This window comes from Labrus mixtus, chromosome 18, assembly GCF_963584025.1.
Source record: "Labrus mixtus chromosome 18, fLabMix1.1, whole genome shotgun sequence".
NCBI classification, from domain to species: domain Eukaryota; kingdom Metazoa; phylum Chordata; class Actinopteri; order Labriformes; family Labridae; genus Labrus; species Labrus mixtus.
The window spans coordinates 885,555-896,830 of NC_083629.1; the positions used below are offsets into that span (position 1 = coordinate 885,555).

The 11,276-nt window shown below is 37.2% G+C and overlaps 1 protein-coding gene and 1 long non-coding RNA gene across 3 annotated transcripts; one reads left to right on the top strand and one right to left on the bottom strand.

Annotated features, from left to right (window-relative positions):
- Window positions 1-250: 250 nt before the first annotated feature.
- LOC132993566 (uncharacterized) lies at window positions 251-2,779 on the bottom strand. Its single transcript, XR_009676489.1, has 4 exons — window positions 2,582-2,779; window positions 1,678-1,885; window positions 997-1,234; window positions 251-811 (listed from the first exon to the last, which is right to left on the bottom strand). It is a non-coding gene; the product is annotated as an uncharacterized LOC132993566 (long non-coding RNA).
- A 2,482-nt stretch (window positions 2,780-5,261) lies between these two features.
- Window positions 5,262-7,038, top strand: LOC132993410 (coiled-coil domain-containing protein 106-like). Of its 2 annotated transcripts, XM_061063247.1 has the most exons (3): window positions 5,262-5,455; window positions 5,572-5,772; window positions 6,315-7,038. In XM_061063247.1, the coding sequence occupies exons 1-3, from the start codon at window positions 5,437-5,439 to the stop codon at window positions 6,620-6,622; spliced, it is 528 nt and encodes a 175-aa protein (XP_060919230.1). In that variant the 5' UTR covers window positions 5,262-5,436; the 3' UTR covers window positions 6,623-7,038. The 2 variants fall into 2 exon arrangements, with proteins under 2 accessions (XP_060919230.1, XP_060919229.1); XM_061063246.1 differs by lacking the exon at window positions 5,262-5,455 and having other exon boundaries at window positions 5,481-5,772.
- Window positions 7,039-11,276: the final 4,238 nt, after the last annotated feature.

Below are 11,276 nucleotides of genomic sequence, written 5' to 3' on the forward strand. Positions count from 1 at the left end.
GTGTTAATAGTGTCCAAATAACTCTAAATTAAGTCTTTGTTACTTAGAATATGTACCCCATACTAAAGTGACATCTTGATCATTACTAATTCACTAGTAGTTGAACACTTATTAACCAACACATGTTCCCTAAACTAAAGTTTCCTCCTTTTCACACTTAGTTAATATATTATAGCACATAACTACTGCAATGAACAAGTGATGGGTTACACCTTTGAAAAAAATGGATCGATCTATAGAGTCTCTCTCATTCAGTGGTAGAATAACAAAGACAGCACAAGTACAAATACCTCATTTATTAAACCACTGGTTCAGGTTTTCCCAAGGCTGACAACAAATACTGCCTGAACTTGCTGTGTAGTTTAACTTACAGGTAATAGGGTCTGCCTGAAAATTCAAACACTGACGAGTATCAGTGTATATAAACATGTCATATAATATGGTATCAAATGTATAAGCAGGTCATAGGTACTCTATTGTTGAAAATCTGCCTGAACTGTACAAACATTGCACTTTCACAGCCTAAACGTGCTCTATAATTACTGCATCAGGTGATTTATTTCCCCTGTGCACAAATATTTCACTTTTCCAATACAATATAACAGAATTTTAACTGAACAAAGAAGCTCACTTGCATTTTAATACTTTAACAAGGGAAGGAGTTGGCCTTTGGCCTTCATGTCCATGATAATAATCTTTTTCTCAGAGGTAACAGTACATTTAGTGTGTCAAAACTTTTGACTGGTAGGATAAATATCAACTTGATATCTGCATCTACATTTCAGACAGGTTTCATACTGGATATTTTTTCCTAATGTCATGCAAAAGCATTCCAAGTGTTCCGTTACTGTGATGGTTTCCATGGCAATAAGTCCACTCAATTACATCTAAGTGATCCCTCAACAGTTTTTGTGTGCGGTTCCCTCTTTGTCTCCAGATAGTTGACTTGCAAATACCCCAAAATCTCTCCAGGTTTTGTGTATGTGCACCTGTAACAGGGTCGACATAAAAATCTTGATGGTTGACAGTCAGGTGATTGTAACCTAAAACCTGTAGACCTCCACCCATCAGAAATGATTGAGCTTCCACGATGAACGTGCTTCTTTATTAGAGGCAAGAGATGCCTGGCTGAACGGTGATGCACAATCTTAAGAATGGGTCTCCTCCTGTCATCCTTAATCCCTAGCATTCCGAACACCCAGGAACTCCTGTTGCTTGCCCGTCCTCTGTTGTACTGAAATTCACCAGAGCAAATATTTCAAAATGAGGACAATGGCACTCACAATACAATGATTCTGCAATAATGGTGGGAAATGGGAGAGAATAAATCAAAAGTCAAAAATTCAAAAGTTCTCTCTAGCTTTGGAGTAGTGGTGCATGTTTACAAATATTGAACTGTTCTGGGGTGTAGGAATAATGTGGTTTCTTAAAACCGATATTCCCCTCTATTGCATCAATGAACTACAATGTATCTTATTCCATAATGCAGTAGTTACTTCTCAAGATACAGGAGATGCACCTCAGGCAAAAACAGATTTTAAATGTATGTATATTGTCTCTACTTTCAGTAGCTGAGTTTAGCACAGACTTAACCAACATCAAATACATGATTTTAGACACAAAATCATGTATTTGGCATCAAAATAATACTCACAAGTGTTTAAGTAACTTTCATACCTTTCTTTTATGGCCAAATTTACTTTCATCTATCATAACAATCTCTGCTCTTTGTCCAACAGTCTGCTTGCCTCTTCTTCTCATTCTTTTCATTCCCGATTTGCAAACTCTCCGCAGCTTGTCTGCAAGTTTACTCAGAGTTGCAGAACTCCGAGTAATTCCTTCCTGCAGCATGTCCACTTGTCTCAGTCGAAGGCCTTGGGCGAATCTGTAATAGATCAACCAGATAAATATTTATGACACAATTTAGAAGTGGGGGTTTAAAACCAATTTCTTAAGTTGTCATTGGTCTTTTTATAACCATAATTATAACCATAATTTCTAATTTGCAGTCCCATTTGCAGACACAGCAGATACTCATAGCCTGAATACAAGAGTGTATTCAACCTTAAATAACAAATCTCAAAAGCAAAGTAGGGTGAAGAACATTCCCTGTATGAGGTGAGGAATGGAATAAAATCCCAAAACAAATTAAATCTGCTGTATCTTTGAAGAGTTTTAAGAAACAACCGAAAAAATGGATGCTGAGTAAATTAGCACAGTGAAGTGTCTGTTTAGAAAAGTTAAGTTCTTTTGAACTTGTGTGGGTTTTTTCTTTTCCAATGAATTAAGTTCTTTTGAGACAATTTCCGTGAACCACCTAAAACCTAAAAATCCACAAGACCTTTGTACTACATTGGACTCTTCGCAACCCAGTACTTATACAATTACACATACTTGATAAATTCGACCAATATTCAGAATTCTTCCCATATACTGTATAAACTCATGTCTCGTAAGCATTGGCTCTTATAGGACCCATCCCAACCAACAGTATAGTGAGAACATTCAAAGAAAACATTATGGTCCGAGTTAGAGTTTGTCTTTGATGGCTTTTGTTATTATACAATGTAAAACCACGCACCTGTAGATGTAATGCATCCACGTATGCAGTCGAATGTGAGAATTCTCAAACATGGAGCCACTTCGGATGGACCTTGACACCGTTTTCCCTTTGTGACAGGAATCTCGGCATATCCTGATGATTAAATCCAAAGGTTAATGTAACAAAATAAAAACCTATGATACTGTGCTGATTTCACTAAATAAAAATGTAACATAAATGAAGATGAAGAGGGGGACATAGATGTTTACATATAGGTGTTGAAACAGCTAAGATTGGGATTGAACAAGGTGCACTTGTACTCTTAGTAGTCCTTGTGATTCCCTCCCCCCATGCAATCTCAAAGCACAACAGAACAGTCCCATTTCTAGGCCTACTTGACAAGTAATATCTACAACTGTTACACCTTAAATTGGGTTAGACATTTGAGTAAATTTAGCTGTGTCTACTCTACTCGTCACCAGTTGTGCTTTCGTGCCAGGCAGCATGAAAAGGGTGATATCAATCAATTAATGCCTGTGCATGTACAAGTTTAAAGTGAAGCTGATTGGTGGCATTTATTGTTAAATAGGTGAACAATATGACCAGGAATGTGATCTAAAATTGTTAAAAAGGCATTTTTCATTTCAGATTTTGTACACATGTAGAACTTCGTGGAAACATTAACACCCCTATCTCTACAAACTAAACAGTAGCTTACTTAAAAATTAAAATTTGCAGCTGTGTGTGATTTGTATTGTGACTTTCTTTATGTGACTTAGTTTCTGTATTAAATAAATTGTCGTAAAATATAGGATTTGGCACTGAATTCCAGCAGATATAATTGGATAGCTGCATGCTGCACACTCCCCTATGCTTACACACACATAGAAAATTAATAAATAAGGCACATGTCTAGTTATTCTACTCACCATGCTGCCTCCTTTTTGCCGTAGGGCTGTTTCAACTTCATTACATGAGAGCAAGAGGGGCATTTCATCCATTTTCGAAGAAGGCCTTCTTTCATTAACTATCTGGTGAACTTGTAGTTTTCCTTTGGGCACTGTCTAAAATGTATTTGACTCAAAAACTCGTAACCCAACAACATATTTGTTAAACCTATACCTATGGAATAATGTCAGATTCAAGGCTCATAATATTGCCCCGCGCACCCTTCTTCTTTTATGTCTAAACGGTGTAAACAGCCTGGCAGTCCTGCATCAAAAAATGGCGCAAAGTGACCCACTTTGAAATAACAATCTATCAATCATGTCATGTGACATCCTCATCCAATCATCCAAAGGGAGCCACCAGTCACCTCAAAGATCCGGAGAAGGTGGCTATTTGCCGTTTCGTTTCCGTTGGAGAGTGAAGAGAGAACAAATATGGTAAATTAAGTGCTAGCCTGTTAATTGAAACTCCCTCTGAGTTTTGTAAGCACATCATAACACCCGTCCCCGGGCCCTCCTATTTATCTGCAGTGTGTAGGCTAATTAGCTAATGTAACGTTAAGCTAGCTGAGTGCGTGTCCTGGGTGAATAGTAGGAAAGAAACATAACATAAAATGTGAATGTAGGTGCATATGTAATGCTTTAGTATGAACCACATTTTGTAATGAAAAATAAATTACGCACTATGCAGTCATTGGAACAAGAAGAGCTTTTGAATCTTGTGTAGATTATTTAAGTTACATTTTGCCGGTTTGACATGAATTTAATTATATTTTTACAGCCTAAGGCCAAGAAGAAAATGTCCCTAAAAGTCCCTAAAGATGACTTGAGGACAGAGGTGACCAAAAATGATCTGGATGGTAAATTTTTCTTTGTCAACTTTCAAGTAACTTTTATACTTAAATAATTAGCTTGTCCAAAAGTAGCTGGCGCTGCTTGAGTTAAATAGGTTGCCATAGCAACACAAGTTAAAAAGCTTGACTTTTATTTAATATGATTGCTTATTTGTTTTGCTTTAAATGCAATCTTAAAAAGCCGGTTATTCTGTTAATTCAGTAATTTATTAGTCAAGATGTTGTTATTTCTGTTTGTGATGTTGTGGTGTCGATAAAGTTTCTTTGAATGTCACATGACGTTATTGACCGGAAAGCTAGGCTACGTGCAGCAGCACGGACTTTGAGAGAGAGAGAGAGAGATCGCGGGTTCTGCAGAGAACTTTATTATCCCGTCCTTCTTTATTCCTAACCGTTGGTCAGCAGGCGAACACGGTAAATATTGTTTTACATTGTAACGTTTAATTTACCTTTTGACATATATGATAGCTGAAGGTTAAAAACTGTCTTATCTGTTATAGTTTTCACGGTGTCTCCATGATGTGTCTTCTGTGAAGATTAAAGCTTGTTGTGGACATCAGTATGAATTGTGGACTTTTTACTGACCGGCAGTTATACCAAATGTGTTTAAACATTTAAAGTCCTCTATTCATATGTTGATCTTGTTGTACCTATGCCATACTGTAGGTCCTGAAGATAAAGGAAGCTCTGCTCCAAGTTGCAGCAGCATTGGGTCAGGTAATGATTTCTCATTTTCTAGCAGTGTATCTTTGTTGTCTAAAATTACAGAGTTTAATTTCTTGCTAGTGATTTTTCTGCCTGAGATTAAAGTTGTTGGCAGATTTTGTCAGTATACATGTGCTTACAAATCAAGTTAAGTCATCAGACCATATCTGGTCCACTACCTTTGTTGCATGCATCTCTCTCTCTCTCTCTCTCTCTCTCTCACTCACTCACTTACTACTGTCAAATCATAATATTTTTTGTATCCTGCTCTCATTTTTGTTTTTAAGGATCAATCTCCAAAGTGGAGTTCCTAGAAGCCAGGATCCAATGGCAAGAAAAAATAATAAAAGATCTTGAACAAGAGCGCAATTTCTTGCGTGAGCAAATTATGGGAAAGAAGAAATCATGTAAGTGATTTGGGAGCAACTTGTATCTGCAAAATGTAATGTAATTGCAATGAAAGGTGTGATATATCTTCATAACAATCTGATCTTTGTCTCATCTATCCTCTATTTGATCAAAGCTCAACCAAAAGTATTTACTTTGGAGGACGACGACGAGAATGACGATGGCAACATGGATGAAGATGACGTCATTCCCCCATCTTCTCCAAACATCAGTGAGTCCTCGGACAGTGATGTTGTCATCCAAAGACGGAAGACACGTTGGACACAGCCACCTGCATCTGCAACTGTGGCTGTGCCTGGAACAGCTCATGTGAGAGGTAAGAATGGCATAACTTGAACCACCTGCCCTGTTAACAAGTGGTCATGAAAAGTAATTATTAATAAAAGCGTTGGAAGAGCTGTTAAAAATATGTTCTGAAGTAATTATGAGGCAAAAATACAGATCTTCAGTTCTAGATTTTGAATATACTAGGAATTTGATGATAAATAAAAATTAAATGTCTAAAGTCAAAAATGTGGCTTTCATCAAGAATAAAGCTCCATTTTATTTTGCAGCATTCACACTAATTATTATTCAACATCAAATGTATTGCTAGAAAGATTTGTCTCTCAGAAGTAAACATAATTCTGAACCGTAAGACTTACCAACTAAACAGATCTTACAGAGTATCATTTTTGTATTGAATTCTGAACCACATATTGTGTGTGGAATCATATCAGGAGATGAGCAGATGGTCCCATTCCTAGAATATGCTTCATACTTTTATCAAAAGAGAAAGCCAGTTTGAGCAATTTCAGCTGACCTTAAGCTGTTGTTTGTGCTAATTTCTCATGTTCTTTTGTTTTATATATTTTTCAGTGAAAGGGCCAGCTGAGGTTATCAGCAGATATAAAAAAGTCTTGAAAAGCTTCAGCAAAGTCCGCACCATGACTGAAGCCTCCAGAATCAATGGTGTGGACCGGGGAACCATCAAGATGACTGCTGCAATTGCAGAGCTCAACATTGTGGATCCTGAAACCTTCAAGACCCTGAAGTATGATCCTGCAACTGAGACCCTGCAGTCCTTTGCCAAGAGGTGTGCAACCCACATTACCCCTGAGAAGAAGAGCATTATAGAGGACATGAAGGCCAAAGGCCAACTCCTCCTCTTGTTGATGAAATATTAAGACTTGAGTGAGCTGCTTTGTTCAGTTAAAAATCTGTTGTATTGTATTGGAAATGTGAAATATTAACCTGTGCAGATTTTGTTTTATCCTTGTTAGTGCACAGGGGAAATAAATCACCTGATGCAGTAATTATAGAGCAAGCTTAGGCTGTGAAAGTCCAATATTTGTACAGTTCAGTAAATTTGTTCTAAGCTTTGACAAGTGTAGTTTAGCTGATAAAGAGCAAGTTCATGTTGAGCTGTGCAGGTTTTATATTTTTTATATTTTGCAATTTTTTTTATTTTTGTACTTAATATTGTGCAGTATTTTATATTGTGCTGTTTTTTGTAAGCAGGCAGATTTTGGTTAAAGGATCACACAGATTTTCAACAATAGCGTACCTATGACCTGCTTATACATTAATACCATATTATATGACATGTTTATATACACTGATACTCTTTTGGCTTTGTCGGTTCTTTGGTTGTCATTTACTTCTCTGCTGTTTACAGAGATGTAAAAATAACAAACAACTAAAATATGTCAGCCATCAGACACAACATTGCAAACAGCTTATGCCTGTGACTTCCTGATAAATCCAAGTACAAGAATGACTATTGGCAGGTAGGAAATGTATGTGTGTTTATATATGTCATTAATTAGTCCCTCAGCTGGAAACAGTTCCAGTATGTTAGTGAGTGTTATGGTACTTTGAAACCCTTCCAGATATAACAAAAATGTCCCCCAATGATTTCAAGTAATTCAACCAATTTGACCAGCAGGCAGTGCTATTGTTAATTCAAAGTCAGGTTCTGAATTGTTCATTTTGTAACAGATCAACTTATAATCGCTTCACAACAAAATGTCTTGATTATACCTTCAAAACATAAGGTTTATAGTTTATTTGTGACACCAGGATAAAATATTTATGTGGTCTGATACAACAGCCAAGGAGTTTGGAAGTCAAATAATATTTGTTTGGAGGAAGCCTTAATCACAGTGCATGCTGCCACATAATGAAGGTTTAATGACCTGCCCACCATTCAAAATCTTCCCTCTCAGGAACTTTTTCTAAATTTTGGGGAAAAGTGTCTCAAGTTTCATCACACTAACTGCAATTTCAGTTTTTAGGTTTCTCCTTTTCTAGCATTACACACCCAAACCTGCTAATGTTTATTTTTCACCTATGTGATCTGTACTGAGCCTCATGCAATTAATGTCCACTGATAGAACATTTGGATCCCACAAATTAATATTTACTCTCAACTCTGAACAAACACAAGTAAATGGTAAATGGACTTGAGCTTATATAGCGCTTTCCTAGTCTTCCAGCTACTCAAAGCGCTTTTACACCACCTGTCACACCCACCCATTCATACACTGATGGTAGTGATCGCTATGTAGTATCATCCATCAGAAGTAACTAATCCCATTCATACACCACCACTGAAGCAGTGGGAGCAATTCAGGGTTAAGTGTCTTGCCCAAGGACACATCGGACATGTTGCTTAGCTGGGGATTGAACCCTCAATCTTCCGGTTGAGAGGCGACGACTCTACCAACTGAGCCACAGCCGCCCTTAATAAGTGTATCATTCAAATTCCATTGGAAATTTGCCAAGAGTCCCTCTGTTGCACTTAATGTTTTCCATGTTTTCACAAAATCAAAAGAATCACATGATATCAGAGGCTTTAAAAAGGGTGTGTAGGGTTAGTGCTATGTCATTCTTCCTTTTGACAACCACAGTAAAACATTAATGATAATTTTGTAAAACATAAACATTCTGCCTTTATATTTTACTATTTTTAAAACAAATATTAACATTATACATTAAAAAAAGGGAACTTTCCAAGCGATCAAATTTGGATATTTTGATTCTTTTGTAAAATACATTTCTGTTTGTTTGAATGAATGTACAATGAGACAAGTTACTCTGACATTTATCTGCCCAAATGTGGAACACAAGTCCAGAACTACATTTCTAATGTACACCTGTGTGCCTCTTTATCTTTAACAAGAGCTTAGACTAAATGCACAAGCCTTTGGTCCTCTTTTAATATGTTGTAAAAAAAAAAAAGTTTTCTCCACCAAACTAATTGAAACACAGAGTACTGAGTGCCAAAGTGTAGGCCTGTATGCATGTGTTCAGTTCCCACTTAGGAAAAGTAAGCAAGCAAGTGGGTGAGAGAGAGAGAGAGAGAGAGAGAGACTGCTTCAGACTTTGATGCGTTCTTTGTACCTCAGTCAGACGATTCACCCACTGAACATGAAAAATGGATACTGCGAATACACTGGTGTCAAGGAACAATATTTTGATGTCAAGTCTCTGTTTCGCTGCCAAAAAAACAACAGCAGGGGAGGATCAATCACAGTCACCCCCACCCCCCACAGAGACACCACAGAAGGATGCTGAAGCAGTGGGCGAGGGGTGAGGAGGCAGGAGCAGCTGAGAGGCAGCAGGTGAATCCTCTTCACTCAGGCAGTATTTACTGATCGAGGAAAACCACCACATTTAACACATGAACTTCATCACTTTTCTTAGAATTAAGTTTCATACAAGATAATAAATTCTAAAGAGTTTTAATTTGCATTTCAAAAGTAACCTACATTTATATCCCTCTAAGCTTCAGAATTGAAATAAACCATCATTCACCCCTTCCTCCTTCCAAAGCTCCCATCATCCCTCTCTCCTCCTCTTCTCAATCCCATATTGGCATCCACTTCTGCTCTAAAACCCACCTTTTTTTTTTGTCTCTGCCTCAAAGCCATTCCTAACCTGTGGATGATACTCTTGGTTTCTAACAAACACACCAGGACGCCAGTTTCTTCAGTTGTGTGATTTGAACATGTGGGCATTTTTCAGCAAAGAAACTTTTGGCTTATATCTCGTCGCTGTCGGGCAGAAACCTTGTATGTTCAAATTTCATTTTTTTTTTTTTTTCCATAAATCATTTCTATTTGTCAGCCTTTACGTCCTTCATTTGGATTTACACATTTTTAACCAATGAAAAGTATGGAAAAAAAACCTGACTAAACCCTGTAACTCCATTGGCTCCTCAGGCTGCAACAACAAATCGATAAAATTGATAAAAATCGATTAATAAATGTGTTGGCAACAAATTTTATTATCGATTCGTTGCGTCACGCGGTTAATGCGTCAATCCGCATGTCGCAGACTGTGGTGACGTACACGCTGAACTGTTTACATGCCGACAGCACAGCGTGGCGGAGCTAGAGCGTGAGAGAGCGGAGCTGGTATTTCAGATATTAAACATAACAGAGCGGAGAGAACGGTTCAACTGAAATCTTCTAAAGTGTGGGAGCACTTCACAATGCATAAAAACATGAGTTAGTTTCAAGCTTTGCAATAGTGATATGGCGTGGCACCGGAGCACCACAGTGATGATGCAGCACCTGAAAAGTAAACATGTCGTAGTCATCACTGACTATGAAGGGAGCTTGACAGCAGGGTAAGTCACTACAAAATCCCATGTTTGTTCCGTTTTCAAGTAAGAAAATGTAACGTTAGTCTCTCCGGTTGCTCGGCTGGTGCCTGTGTTTACTTTTGATCCAGCTTGACAAGCATGAAAAGTTCATTAAAGTAACATTAGCGTTACTTTAATGAATGTTTTAGGCCCACTTTCAATACGTTGTCAGATGTATTCTTTGCTTTTTTCACATATTATTTACTGTTGACGTTGGAATATATTTGTGTAGGTGTGTGTTTTACATTTTATTTTATTGTTTTTTTAAAGCACTTTGTCAGCTTGCTGTAAATAAATAAACAATTAAAAACGAATGTACTTACTAAAATGATTTAATAATTTAATGATTAAGCTTCCAGTGTTAATTTTCTGTAATAAGGTGAGAGTTAATACACTACACTGTATGCAAATGCATTTAGACACTTAATTAAATTTGTGTAAATAAGTCGTTTTTAGGGTACCTGTATGAGTGTAAATAAATATATATTATAAAAATGTGTGTTGTCTCTGCAAGTGCTCTTTGGGTTACTTACTTGCCTTTACATAACAATAATTCATAACTAAAACAACAAGGCATATTGATTAGATGTAAATTGTGCTGTTTTACATACTAATACTATCTTTGTCATTGCAGAAAACATCATGTGACAGCAAGCATCTGTCTTGACAAATAGCATCCTCAACATGCTCGTCGCTGACATGAGGCCTCCGACGATGGTTGAAAATGAAGATGTAACTTCATCTTCATTGTTCACTTTGTCAGTGTCTTCTTACATGATGTTATTGTAACCTACTATATCGAACTAAGGCCATGTTCACACTTGACTTCTTTTTTCAACTGCCAGCGCCTTTTTAACATACAAGCCTATGGAAAAAGGTTGACGCCTTTTTAAAAAGCAGACACCTTTTTGAAAAAGCGCTGTGCCCACACAGAATCATAAAATGTGAAAAAGGGGTTAAAGACATATCAGACCATGCAGGTGTATACCTGTCCCTACATCTGGATACTGAAGCCAAAAGTACAACATGGAGGCTTAACACTAGTTTATTAAACGACCCGCAGTGTAAAATATTTATAGAAAAATAACTTATAATAAGTAATGTATGGGATGCAGCGAAAGCTGTACTCAGGGGAAAACTCATAATGTGGTCTTCAATTAAAAAAAAGAAAAGCAGAAACAACTACAAGA

Coding starts and splice junctions, on each gene's coding strand:
- LOC132993410 (XM_061063246.1), top strand. CDS start 5,505: ATGAAAGGTGTGATATATCTTCATAACAATCTGATCTTTGTCTCATCT. Junction 5,773..6,314: donor TGGAACAGCTCATGTGAGAG/GTAAGAATGGCA, acceptor TATATTTTTCAG/TGAAAGGGCCAGCTGAGGTT.